The sequence below is a fragment of the Carassius gibelio genome, chromosome A4 (assembly GCF_023724105.1).
Source record: "Carassius gibelio isolate Cgi1373 ecotype wild population from Czech Republic chromosome A4, carGib1.2-hapl.c, whole genome shotgun sequence".
NCBI lineage: Eukaryota > Metazoa > Chordata > Actinopteri > Cypriniformes > Cyprinidae > Carassius > Carassius gibelio.
The window spans coordinates 31639997-31653707 of record NC_068374.1 but is presented as its reverse complement, the minus strand read 5'-3'; the positions used below and the strand labels follow the sequence as shown (position 1 = coordinate 31653707).

Here is a 13711-nt window from a genome sequence, read left to right as displayed (position 1 = left end):
GTTACTATCTACATGTGCTATATCAGATTTGTAGAATCGTTGATAAACCCACCATTTCCTGAGCCACATCTTCTGGCACATCTCGTTGGAGGTCAAAGGAAAACTCGATGGCTTCATTGTCTTTGTATTTGCCTTTCAGTTTCTTGACGTCTTCAATGCGTAACCAGAGTTTGATGCCAATCATTTCCCCATCGTCCTCCTCAGCCAGCTCCACCCGCACCCCGGTCTCCTCTTGGAAAAAGGCATGGTTCAGAAGGTCCTTGATGGTGTATCTGTTAAGGAAGAGGCAAAATGACATTCAAACAAGGCAAAAGATGTTAAACAAGGATAGCTGATCAATCATATAAATACATTTAAACTCGCTCTCCATTCTCAACCCAAAAACTCAAGTGGGCTCTTGATTAGCTTTATATAGTAGACATCAGCTTTATGACTTCCCACCATTTATTGGAAAAATATTTCAGCTGGTGATCAAGGGCATTAAAAATATGATAGTTAATATTCAATATGCATGCAAATAATTGTTCTTTTTTTTGGCTTGGACATTTAAGTAGACAGACTTGAACAGGAGGCAGTCTGTTCAGGGCTTATGATTCTCTTCGCTGGCTTGACGTAATCACAGATCCATTACACTAAGTGGCTTGCTGCAGGAATTATTCCAAAACAGTGTGTGGCACTTATCTACTGCTACTATTCACATTCTACTTGGAGGACCATACGCCTCGAGATTGTGATTTACGCTCACATCAGCATGAGTTCAGTGCATCTGCGGGCAGACTCATGGCACACGTCGCTGAGAGCTGAGGTATGACTAGATGAAGGAGTTCTGTGAACGCAGCGTGGGTGTGTGTGGTAGACACAGCCTTACCTTTCATCTTTGTTTTGGCGAATACATCCCTCGATGATCTCTTTCACCTCTGGAATGGCTACCTTGTCGAAACTCCCAGGTTTAACTCCCTGCAGGGTTGAAACACAAAGGAAGATAAAATCAACATGTCTTTTGTGCTGTGAAAGAAATCCCTTAAGAGCTCCACTGGGACTTAACAAAACTACATATGGTGCAAGCTTTACACGCTTTAGTGCCTGCGAGGAAGCCAGGAGTTTTCAGAGGAAAAAAAGCAAAAAGGCCTAAAGGGCTTTATTTTTTTATTAATAATATGATTTCCAAAAAACATTTTAAAGATTCATTTTGGCCTTAGGACAATGAAGAAATTTATCCAAATATTTACAGTATCTAATTATTAATTTATTAATAAAAAAAAAAAAAAAATCCCTTTATAGATTATAATTCAATTTAAAATCTAATGGAAGTGACGTGATATACAGCCAAGTATGGTGACCCATACTCAGAATTTGTGCTCTGTATTTAACCCATCCAAAGTGCACACACACAGCAGTGAACACACAAACCATGAACACACACCCGGAGCAGTGGGCAGCCATTTATGCTGCGGCACCTGGGGAGCAGCTGGTGGTTCAGTGCCTTGCTCAAGGGCACCTAAGTCGTGGTATTGTCAGCCCGAGACTCGAACCCACAACCCTAGGGTTAGAAGTCAAACTTTCTAACCACTAGGCCACAACTTCCCCAGAAGATGAACGTTACACAAAGTACTATTAAGAATTTTACTATCAAATATTGTTAAAATGTATCATTCACAAATACAGGCAAAACCTTAGGGGTAAATTATTAGTTTAGTACATTTCACTTCATCTCTACAAATCTGAATGATTTTCTAGCAACATCTAATCTCATTCCCAGCCATTAGATTTAGCACTGGAAACAACAAACTCCACCATGTGATAATACAAACATACAACAAATCAATGGTACAAAAACTATATTCTGCTACTTTTCCAACTATATGTTTACAATCCTGAAATGACCCTTTTAAAAACACTTAACATCACAAAATGGCTAAATAGAGCTAGACCGTCAAAACCACCCAAGACAAAAAGAGTAACTTACAAGTGAAATCCTGTAACATTGTGCTGCTTAACAGATGGGTCTGCCTGAAATATTATTCCCCTTGTCTCAGCATTACCTCCTTATATAAGTCAGTAACCCCCCTCAAATTCCAGTCACAAACAAAGTTAAGAATGACAGAGTATCTAACACGATTCAGATAGAACGGCAAAGAATTCCAAAAACAAGGTGATTTAAAAAGCTGTGAATGGGTCCCTGAAGCCAGTCACATGCTGTTCCCCAGCTCTCCTAATGGTTAACAAAGGTGAAAAATTAGAAGCAACCGTCTTGTATTTAACAAAGCAGAAAGAGAGGAAGGCTCCTGGAACAGCTGGGGGTAGAGTAAAGGAACACAAATCTTCAACTTCTACTCTGTCCAACTCCACCAATGTCAAAGTGTTATGGTGCAGAAGCATACTGAAGAATACTATTTTCTGGTTGAACTCCATCGATGCCACATCTTAAAATTACATTCAAGGGTTGGAAGATATGGCCCAATGACTGGGACATTATAAAAAATAAAAAAAACTTTCATGCTTAATCCAAGTCAGGATCAATTGCTTTCTTTGGAGTGCCTTATTTATCTGGCAAGTGTCTCCTCAACAAGCTGCACAATTTTAAGATATCTTTAATGTCTGCAGCACAATTTGTGCATGTTAATTTACATTCTGAAGTGTAATACTCGACAACAGCACATTCACAGATAATAGTCACAAATCTGATGTCATTGTTACCAACAGACCAATTTTCCAGTGAAAAAATGGAAACACAGTCCATCTATTTTGGCTCCACCTCTAAAGCCTTTTCTATGGTTTAATCACCACAATAATAAAAGGGAAGATCTGCAATGCAATCAGACCGGTGTTGCTCCAATTCCATGAAAACTTCAGTGAAACGGTCAGGCTGAACCCACTCCGTGCTCACTGCTTTGAGATTACAGGCAGCATTTGCAGATGTTTCGATGGAAAGTACAAATCTGAACCATTTCAATGTAATGAAAGCATTTACTCTGGAGCCTCTGTTTGTGAGGGCAACCCCGGGTCTACGGAGCTTAACATGCTTCCTGATTGCGTAAATCTTAAATTGCTTCTCTCAGTGAAATGTTGTGCCTGTGAGATTGGACTTCATGAGATTAAAAAGCCTTAAGGCAGGGTGGATGCCAGTTTTCCAGACAGGCAGATAGAGCTGGTGAAATCTATGATGTGCTCTGTACTTTCCAAAGCTAACAGGTGGAAAGGGAAACACCTCTAAACCTGACTCAAGAATGCTGATGAAAAGAAACGGACAAACTTAGCTGTGCGTACCACTAATAAAAGCACTCTAGAACCCTCTACATTAACTTTTACAATGACCAGAGCTGCTCTAAACAGTAAGAATGTGCACTTTTGGTAATCAAAACAGCAAAAAAATAAAAACATTCAGGCATTCTCTGAAAAACTTTCTCTGCTGGTGAGCCCCTCCCCATCCTATGCCAGTTGTTTTCTGGCTCTGCTGATCATATTTTCAACCTCCAGCATCATATGATCAGCCTATTGACCTGAACGAGAATAAAAAATCTCATGACTGCCTTATACTCCACCTACCCTTCTCTACCAATGATATCAAAGGACATCAATGAAGGGAAAGACTGATTCAATTTATAAACAACATGACTGGCCTTTTCCAGCCTTCTAACAATGGTCTTGGATTCATATATAGCTGTACTCTCAGGGAAATTCACCTTGATTGTTCTGAAAACATTGTATGTCCATAAATAGATGGACAATTTTAATCACCTTCAAGCATGATTGCATCACAATGGTTTAAAAGAGGTCTGAAATAAATTTATATTGTGGAATATTTTGAGTTTTAATGAGACCACATCAGTCAAACACAAATCTACATTAAAGCTGGGGAGAGCAATTGTTCAAACCAGAGACTGACTTCATGGAAAGTCAACACATGACACACCACAAGCTGATATCAGTGATGGCTGTAAAACAGATTTAATCAAAGCGAATTTTTATTGCGACTGGCAGCAAAATAGACCTTATACATCCAGATATCCATCTGTTTTAATTTTGGACAATTACTTCTTACTAGGTGGGTCTGGTACAGGGTTGGACTGTATGACTACCAGTAAACTGTTCAAAATGAGGTACCTTAAAGGGTTAAAAGCCAATAGATTACTCACTCTTCATCCTAGGTGTATGTGACTTTCTTCTTTCAGATGAATCCAGACAGTTGTAAAAAAAAAATTATTTGATCTTTTAAGCTGTTTCATGGCACTCAGTGGGTGTTGCATGCATCCAAAAGAAGTTAAATAAAAATCATGATCCATAAAAAAAAAAAAAAAAAAAAAGTGTCTCACACGGCTCCGGGGGTTGAACAAAGGCCTTCTGTAGTGAATTGATAAATTTTTGTAAAAAAAAAAAAAAAATCCATATTCAAAACGTAACAATCACTTGCGCTCACTGTTCTACATGGAAGCAGGTCCGGGCGGATGACATTTGGAGTGAAAAAGTGACATGTGAAAGTGACGTGACATACAGCCAAGTATGGTGACCCATACTCAGAATTCATGCTCTGCATTTAAACCATCCAAAGTGCACACACACAGCAGTGAACACACACCGTGAAAACACACCCGGAGCAGTGGGCAGCCATTTATGCTACGGCGCCCGGGGAGCAGTTGGGGGTTCAGTGCCTTGCTCAAAGGCACCTCAGTCGTGGTATTGCCGGCCCGAGACTCGAACTCACAACCTTAGGGTTAGTCAAACTCTCTAACCACTAGGCCATGACTTCGGCGCTGTGTATGCGTCGCTCAGGAGTGATGCACGCGGAAGTGCAGGGGATAGATCAAAACAAATCATAAGGTCACGAATAAGAAGTACAAAATGAGGATTTGTAAAGAAGAATATCGGAGGATTTTGTTATAAGCCAAGAGGAGATTAGTTTTCCTTTGCTAAGTAAGGAAACTTTGCTTCCTTTGCTCCCGTTAACAAACGTTAGTTTTCTGACCTCATACGTCATGCTCCCGGAACTGCTTCAGTGTGCAACTGTTGGCGCAAGCTACATTAAAGTGATTATTACGTTTTAAATATGGATATTTCTCTTTAAAAAAACTGCATCGATTCACTACAGAAGGCCTTTGTTCATCCCTGACCCGCGTGAGACAATTTTTATTTTTTTTTACGGATGGGCGATTTTCATTTAACTTCTTTTGGACTGATGCTTGCAACACCCGCTGAGTGCCATGAAACAGCTTAAAAGATCAAAGACACATTTTAATATAACTCGGACTGGATTCGTCCGAAAGAAGAAAGTAATATACACACAGGATTCCTTGAAGGTGAGTAATTTATGGGCTAATTTCCATTTTTGGGTGAACCTACCCTTTAAGGTGTTTTTTACAATAACTTTGAAAGTGGCTCATCGATTGTTATTATGACATAAAAGTAAGAGTTTGGTCATACCATCTACTCCTAATCATTTGAATGACACAGTTGAATGTTGCTTACATAATCTCATATACAGTGTGACGCCTCCAGCTATGGGCAGGTTTCAGTGAGCACATAACAAAAAAAGCTTCTGTTATTAAATTATTTCATAAGCAGAAGCCTGGGTGTAATGACAGATCTGGCAAAGATTATAGCAGAAAGAGAGAGAAAGGAGGCACCCAAAGTGAATGAAGGACCGAGAGCGAGCAGGGGTGTGCGAGGTTACTCACGCTGGTGACTCTGCGATAGATTTGAGCGGGGTTCTGACACTCGGAGTAAGGGTACTCAGAGGTAGCCATCTCCAGCATGCACATTCCGAAGGCGTACACATCCACCGACTCGTCGTATTTTTCCTCGTACATCTCAGGCGCCATGAACTCAGGGGTACCTTAAATCAAAAGAACCATTCAGAACTCTCAGTGCCTGAGATCTCTACTCACCCCAGCAGGAAGGGACAGAGGAGAAGGAGGATTGAGGAGGAGAACTGCATTGCTGCTTCACAGGGGCCTGATAGGAGACAAAGAGGGGGAGCAAAAGATGTGGATAAAAATAAAAATAAAAGAAAGAAGAAGGGGGAAAACCGGACTCAGTTATTTAGAAGTGAAAGAAACCAGTTTTCTCTGCAAGGCCTTTAGATGATCTATTTCAGTACTTCAGACTTGAGCACAAAGTAACATCTCGCAAACAGTAAGTTGATTTAAGCCAGACGCACATGCGTTGGTGAAGGCTACTTTTAGAGCTGACTGATGGACTTCGAAACTGTGTTTATCTTTTCAACACGGCCGTGCCGCCAACACGTTAAATGAGGTACCGGACGGCGGTGGGCGACTAGCTATGGAACTTGATGTCAACAACACAGTTATGGAAAACACATGACTGACTCACCTTTCTACAAGCCTGTAATGAGAGAAGGTTAAGCAGGTTAATGCACAGAGCAAGTCCATAGCTAGTGAGCGCAGACGCTCGTGCACTAGCACGCATTAAAAGGCCTGGCACAGAAAAACGATATATAAATATAGATTCAATATTTCCGTTTTTGGATTAGGTTGCTTTTATTGACTTACCACTTGCTCACCATTTTTTTTACATACTTACTTCTCCGAATTGCAGGACATTAAATAACCCATACAGAGGAGTGAGACCAGCTGAGATTATAGCCCTACAGTTAAAAGGAAAAAATCCTCAAAACCAGAAAAAAAAAAAAATGGAAACAAGTAAATTTCAGCGGAAACAGAAGGGATTCAAAAAGAAATGTATCACAATATCTAAACCATCTGAACAGGAAAAGGGGAAAAACTGGTGAAGCAATCAGGAAAACCTTTGGAAAAAGATGTCAGACATTACTGGCGGCAGAAGAATTTCTAGGATTTCAATAATTATAGACCACAGGTTCCAGGCCAAAGTGTTTAATCTGTTAATATTCATGCAAAACGTTCCCGTAGCAAACTTACTAACAAAGCATGATCCACTATGTGGCTTTGTTGGTATTCTTAAGGCATATATTACCCAAAATACCCCGAAGTTTATGGAAACTTAAGAGTGTTTTCACCTGTTGCATTTACAGGCCAATTAGTTTCAGATGGGAAACAGCAGGATCTAAAGGTGTTCCCCCAGTTCGTAAGAAGTTCTCCTCTGGGTTTCCCCCGTCTCTACCCCAAATTAAAACTTGTGTCCTTGGCTGACTGGAAAAACTGTGGTCTAACTTGAATAGTGTAGCTCAGAGCTACAGCATGCCTTAAATATCTGAGCGTAACTGACAGCAAATGCCCCATCTTCCCAATTTCACCTCATCATTGAAAAGACAAGCAGTGACATGATACATATTTTATATTGTATATGCCATGGTGAACTGACTTGGGAGGTGGGGAAAGCAAGAATGTTTTAGCTCTGGGTCGTACCTATGACACTCTTAGCGAATGAAGAGCGCTTGAGGGTGGCCAAGCCCAGATCACCGATCTTAACGGAGCCGGTGGGACCGGTGATAAAGATGTTGTCACACTTAAGGTCCCGGTGAATGATGGGAGGAGCCCTGGTGTGGAGGAAATGCAGGCCCTTCAGGATTTGCCGGCACCAGCTCCGCAACACCTTTATCTTCATAACCTTGAAGCGCTTCAGATACCTAAGGAACAAAGACATTAGAGTTGAGAATTATCGCCATGTTCTTCTTCACTGGACCTTGCTGGAGTAAAAATAAGCAACAGATGTATCAACAGAAGATAATAGATGTCTACAGGTCTCTGGTTTGGCGTTCCCATTTTGGATAGACCGTTTCAACCAATGAAGCCATGAGGAGAATGAAATATAATTAGAAAACTCTCTACTCAACAAGATCTCATTTCAGTCCAGGGGTCCAAGGATCAGGGAGAATTAAATGATTACACAATGATGGGTCTGGGTGTTGGAAGCATCCTTATGGACAGTTGAATTCTCTATGAGTCCCAGTTAGAAGAGAGGACAACCCCATATGAAGAAGGCGGAACAGCACTTTCTTAAGATTAGATTAGCTTGGCCTAATCAATTCTTGGAGCCAAGCCATAGCCAGGATTTGGCCTTGTAATCCTCATTACAACAATCTACTCAGTTCAAGCACCAATACACGGGGAGCTGGGTACCCTTTGCCCCATAATGCCCTAGGCGAAGATGAGCAAAAGCTCACAAGCAAAACAAAACCTATACAGTAGCACAATTGACTCATTCGTTACGGGACGGTACTTTATTTTAATCTGAAACAGCGTTTGCTCTCCTACCTGTTTGAATCAGATAACTGAACAAATAAATATCTGTTTATGGATAACTGTAATTGTGCTTAATCCTTTCCTCTTCCTTTTCCTCTTCTCATTGTAAAAGAAAAATGGTTGAATAAATTGGATCAGATAAAACTGGTTTTGCAGGCAGCACGAGAAGTGATATTAGAAGAGCGTTTTTGTGTACAGAGATTATCTCTGTAGTTTGCTTAGTAAGACTGAAGCAAGCAATAGTGCTTCGCCCAATGGCAGGAGGTGGGTGGTGGTACAGGGCAGCTTTGATGGAGTGTAGCGTCTGACTGACAGGTGGGAATGGAGCCAAGGGTAAGTCCCGAGGCGATACGGGGGAGAGCAACAAAGCCTGATTCAAACCTGTCTTATCACTCAACACACCCAGTGGCTCCCAGAGGGCCCCAACAGGCTGTTCTCCAGCTACACCCACAACTCTCTCCGCACTTCTTGAAATATTACAGTAATTTAAAACACTGTCAATAAGTCAAAGGCCTGAAACATTCAAGAAAATATTATACATTTGGATTGTCAGATTCCCTTTCAGATCGACTACTGTCACCGAGCAGCAGTTTGAATAATGTGAACAGTATGTTTATTTTCAAAATGTCGGACTAGAAGGCTTTAAAAGGTATTTTATGAGAGGACACAGGGGCAGGGTGAGGGACACAACCCATGTGGGCAGTTATGTCTATGGTGACCCAGACAAATACGAGAGTGAAGAGTAGTTTAGGCATGGCTGTGTCAGTAGGATGCTCGGTTTGATCATTGTTTATCTTTGCGGTCGAGGAGCAGCCATGCAGAACGCCACACACTGCTGGGATGCCAGGGCTGGTGAACACAAATCAAGCCTGACATTGTTTCTCATTTTTCCTTTTTCGCTCATCTCCCCATGTCTCCTCCACTGTCTTTCTCTCCTGGCAGTAATGGTGGTGTTCCTGTTGTTGTGAGCCCTGTGAGAGATAACTAACTGTGTGTGACTGAGGCTCTGTGGATGATGGATCTTTGTGGGACTCCTTTTTATGTGTTCTGGAAACTAACGACAAATGATGCTTCATTTATTGGTTTCTTGGTGACGTCTTCATGTGCATGAATCAGCAGTTATTTATTTATTTATTTTCATGAAAATCTAATACGTCTGTATGCTACATTTCTATGAACTGCTTTGGGAGGTGGTAAAAGCAAGAATGGTACCATAGTCATGTACTAGTATTTAAGTGGGTTTATATATATATGGCTGTTTGTGTGGAGGGGGGTGGTGGGTGTCAGAGCCCACACATCCACAGGAGGGGGCTGCTTGTCCAGTTTGTGGTCTGTCTCACTATAGCTCCTGCATCTGTTCAGTACCCACAATGTGCGTCTCACCCCGCGATCATTCTGATAACAGTTTTCATTCAATCGCTCTATTGTGAGTGTGTTTTGTCATAGATAATCACAGCCTCTGTGGATGGTCTGCTGATGGTGATGGACATGAGCCTGGTGAAAAGCATGTTTGAAAGGCCATCTTGTTACATTTGAATGCAGTATTACAATACAAAATTAACTACAGCGGATGCTGTGAACTGGAAAAAATGTGACAACGAAAAACCTGGAAAACACTTCATGCAAGTGTTAACAATCATTTACGTAATACCATAATGCTATCAAACACACACTTTTGCTGAATTCTGCATTTAACCATTCATTAAGCAGTATTATGATGGACAGACAATATAATATGAAAGTGGACCAGATGATCTTTACTAACGTTTTTAGGGTTCCTGACGTCATGAGCTCTGTGACCAGCACAATGCACTTGCGGCCTTTGGAGGGCGACTCCCATGAGTCGTAAAAACGCACAATGTTTGGGTGCTGCAGACCTTTCAACATCCCGGCCTCTTCCTTGAACCGCGTGCGCTCTGATTTCGACAGCTTTCGATCCTGCAAGGATAAGAACAGAAGAAATATATACCTTTTAGCCACCCATTTTACTTAAATGTGATGGAAACCATACTTAGCAACTGTTTATTGCATGTTAATAATTTCTGAACCGATTCACGTATTACAGATGTGCTTTAAATCAAATGCCATGGCTTTATGTTAAACCACTATGGCCCATGAGGGAACTAGAGGGGGTCCACTCAAACTTAAATAACGTAACCCGACCCCAGGTTCCTGCCAGCCCTCCAAAAGAGCCTCCATAGACAAAACATAAAGCACAGGAGGAGACCAGGCTCGTCCAGTTTAAACACTCTTATCTTGTGCTTAATCCCTGTATGGACCACACACAAAATGCACCTATGAGATAAAGAAACGGCAAAAGCTAGGTGCAAGTTGCAACTGGTTCAACATGACCGGTCACAGAAAACAACACTACATCATCTCCCCGACTCTCTGACCCACCCCAAAAAACTCTCATATTCTATCCAGGGGAGCCTGACCTGCCCAATCACAACAGTGTCTGGGTTTTTGGATGGAACGCACCTCCCTGCGCATGTGGGTATCCAAGCGTTGATGTCAAAGTTCCTTTTTCCGGTCAAGCTGAGCGGTTATCAGCAGTTTAAACAATGCGCGCAAGCCTGATCATTAATCATTATTATAATTGCTCCAGCAACCACCACTGATGAATTAATACAGTGGCACTTTGTGGAAAAAGGCCACTTTTCTGTGGCCTACTTTTACACAAACCAAGCTCTTAAATCACGTATATTACGTGAGGGCTCATTTTATTCTGCAAAAGACTTGGCCTGCATACCTGGCGGAAAAATTGCTACATGCATCTAAAAAAAGTAAGAGTTCAGTGAAGACACCTATAGATTCACTGGCTTTCTGCAACCAGTGTATTTCGGCGTCATTCTAGAATGCTGACGGTGGCATTCTTTCTCCACATTAATGCAGACAGTCATTCATTTCCCAAATGCACTAACAACTGTACTAGCAGCAGACATCTGCAACCCATTAAGTACAACTAATCCCAAACGACAATTGAGATAGAGAGAGAGAAAGACAAAGGGGATTCAGCCTTAGATTAGGGAATGAAATGTAAACACTATTGACTGGGGTGCCGTGCAATGAGAGCAGAAAAGAACCATGATGGAGAGGCCAATCAGAGTGAGAAAATGCTGAAAACACATAGTCGTACGCAAATGCTTGGCCTATGCACTCCTGTTTACTTGCATACTGTGGTGACATTCAGTTAGGTATGGACATGTTGACAGTTTAACTGACATTAACTAACTTGCTCAGCAAGGTTCTCTTTAAACCTCTTGCTCCAACCACAGTTGACCTGAAAAAAAAGTGACTATAGGAGGCGGCAGTTCATGCTAATGCCCACTTCAGCGCCACTTTGGGTGCAAAATTGAGCATGGAAGCATTCATGTACTTGTGTAAAATATGATTTTGGGCACCCAGACCAAATTTTAAAGCCAAACTTTAAGGTGACAGTGCTCGGAGTCTCCTCTCTGCAAACAGAGGTCATCTTATTTCCCATCTCACTGAGTCTTTAGATAATCTAATAAATGGCTGATAACACAGGACAAAAGGAAGAGGGTTGCAGCTCCGCTATTTGGTCTTCTGGTCTGAGGCAAAAAGAAAATGGAGATGGAGATCAAAATCTCTAAATCTTCAAATGGAGATTTTGCATTTACTCAGACTGATAAGACACAGGAAGGATAAACAAGTGTGAGTGAGTGGGCGAGCATGAGCGTGTGAGAGAGTAAGGGAAGTGATGCGTTTAACTTTGGCACCTCATGCATGCTTGTCTTGGCAAACTGCAAGCATCATTTTTAGCACCCGCTTCCCAAAATAAAAACACAGGTGCTTGTGCTCTTCTCAATCATGTGATGAAAATAACTGAAGGTTTGATTACAGGAGTAAACACAGCTTAAACAGATATCACTCTGTAGGTTTAACTACATAAAACAGACAAATTAGACAGGGATACCCTTGCAAGTGGAGGCTACGAACAAAATCATAATTGTTGATTATTCCCTTGAAAATCTAACTGTGATTATTAATTAGGATTAGCACAATTTACATTGAATACTGTTTATACCGCTCTTTGAAGCAACCACATGCCATATTTTGGGACAAAAATAAGCTGAAAACACTAACTGAAAAAACCTATTGCTTTTTTTATAGTATTAAATGTGAAGTATACATTGAATTGGTTTCTTCTTTAAATACAAAAGTAAATAAATAAATATACCTGGTATAATAATGTTATACTAAAACTAAAATCATCCTTAAGATAACTTGTCCAAAGAAAGAACCATCTTAAGCAAGCAAAATAACACAAATGGACTTTGAACGACTAATTGCCGCTCTGAACAATATCATATCAATTATCAATTAATTATAATCACGATTAGAAATTCAATTAATTGTGCAGCCCTACTGCATATATAAAAAGAGAGAGAATTAGGGCTGCACAATAAATCACATGCGATATTTAATGCGCATCTTGTCAGTAAAGCCGCTTCTGTAATCAGCTGTAAATCTCCATCACCTGCGCGCTTTCACATGGAGCAGCATTAACTACACAGAGTTGTTGTTCACTAACAAGCTACGCAAAATATGTGCAAAATATGATTGTGGTTTTGCGTAGCTTGTCAGATTTACCGCTGATTACAGAACCGGCTTTACTTAGATGCACATTAAATATTGCATACGACTTATTGTGCAGCCCTAGAGAGAATTAAAGATTTTTAGAAAACCTGAGATACCCATGTTTACAGTTATCACTTCATTAAAGAGGAGAGATAGAATGTCAGAATATTTTCTTAGAGGGTGAAATGGAATTCTTGGCAGCTGAAAATGGGTCTTCAAAAGTTAAAAGACTGTATTATAAAACAGTCAATTCAATAATTAGTAATGTTTCGGACATTTTTTATTGAAGAAATGCTGCCTTTATGAAAATAAGCCTCAATTTCTTTAAAAAACAACCCTTTTTCAAACTTTTGAATGTAGGGTATGTAGGCGTGATAGAGACAGCATATGTGCCCGTCTTATCTATTAACTAACTCACAGGCAAACAGATCAGCTTTTATTTCTAGTACTGCTTAGCCAGTCACGTGAGCTTGTGCACAGACAGTTCAGTGAACAATCAGCTGTTTACTCGAATGACGCACATGAAAAAAAATCTCTGACCTGGCATGGAGATATAAGCGCAGCTGTGGTGCCCTTCTATCTGTAAACAAGCCAAAAAGCACAGCAGTAACCAGATACAGCAGCGAGACTTTCTAGAAAACTCACCCCTGCTCTTTTCTGAGAAAATAAGCCAAATGCTAATACAATAATGATAATGGATACGATGCCAACTCCTGAAATTGAATTAACACAGAGCTGCTCTGTTTTTCTGAAAAGGTCTTTTCTACTGCAGTGCTATTTCCACAGAGTAATGGGACAGATAGTGATTGGCCCGCTGAGCTGCATCAATGCAGATGAGACTCTCTCACCTGAAGTTGTGTGGGTGCACAATAAAATGCAATAAGACACTTGTGGATGTGAGGTGAACTGGATCAAAGAAGCTTCGACAA

The 13711-nt window shown here is 40.8% G+C and overlaps 1 protein-coding gene across 17 annotated transcripts in view; it reads right to left on the bottom strand.

Annotated features, from left to right (window-relative positions):
* The window catches only part of LOC127977261 (serine/threonine-protein kinase WNK1), a 67751-nt gene that overhangs the window by 26783 nt on the left and 27257 nt on the right, over positions 1-13711 (bottom strand). For all 17 annotated transcript variants that reach the window (XM_052582170.1, XM_052582049.1, XM_052582087.1 and 14 more), the window contains exons 3-7: positions 9943-10115; positions 7341-7561; positions 5673-5830; positions 869-957; positions 53-272 (exon numbers count right to left, since the gene is read on the bottom strand). In XM_052582170.1, coding sequence (XP_052438130.1) covers positions 53-272; positions 869-957; positions 5673-5830; positions 7341-7561; positions 9943-10115 — 861 coding nt within the window. The remainder of the gene's footprint in view (positions 1-52; positions 273-868; positions 958-5672; positions 5831-7340; positions 7562-9942; positions 10116-13711) is intronic.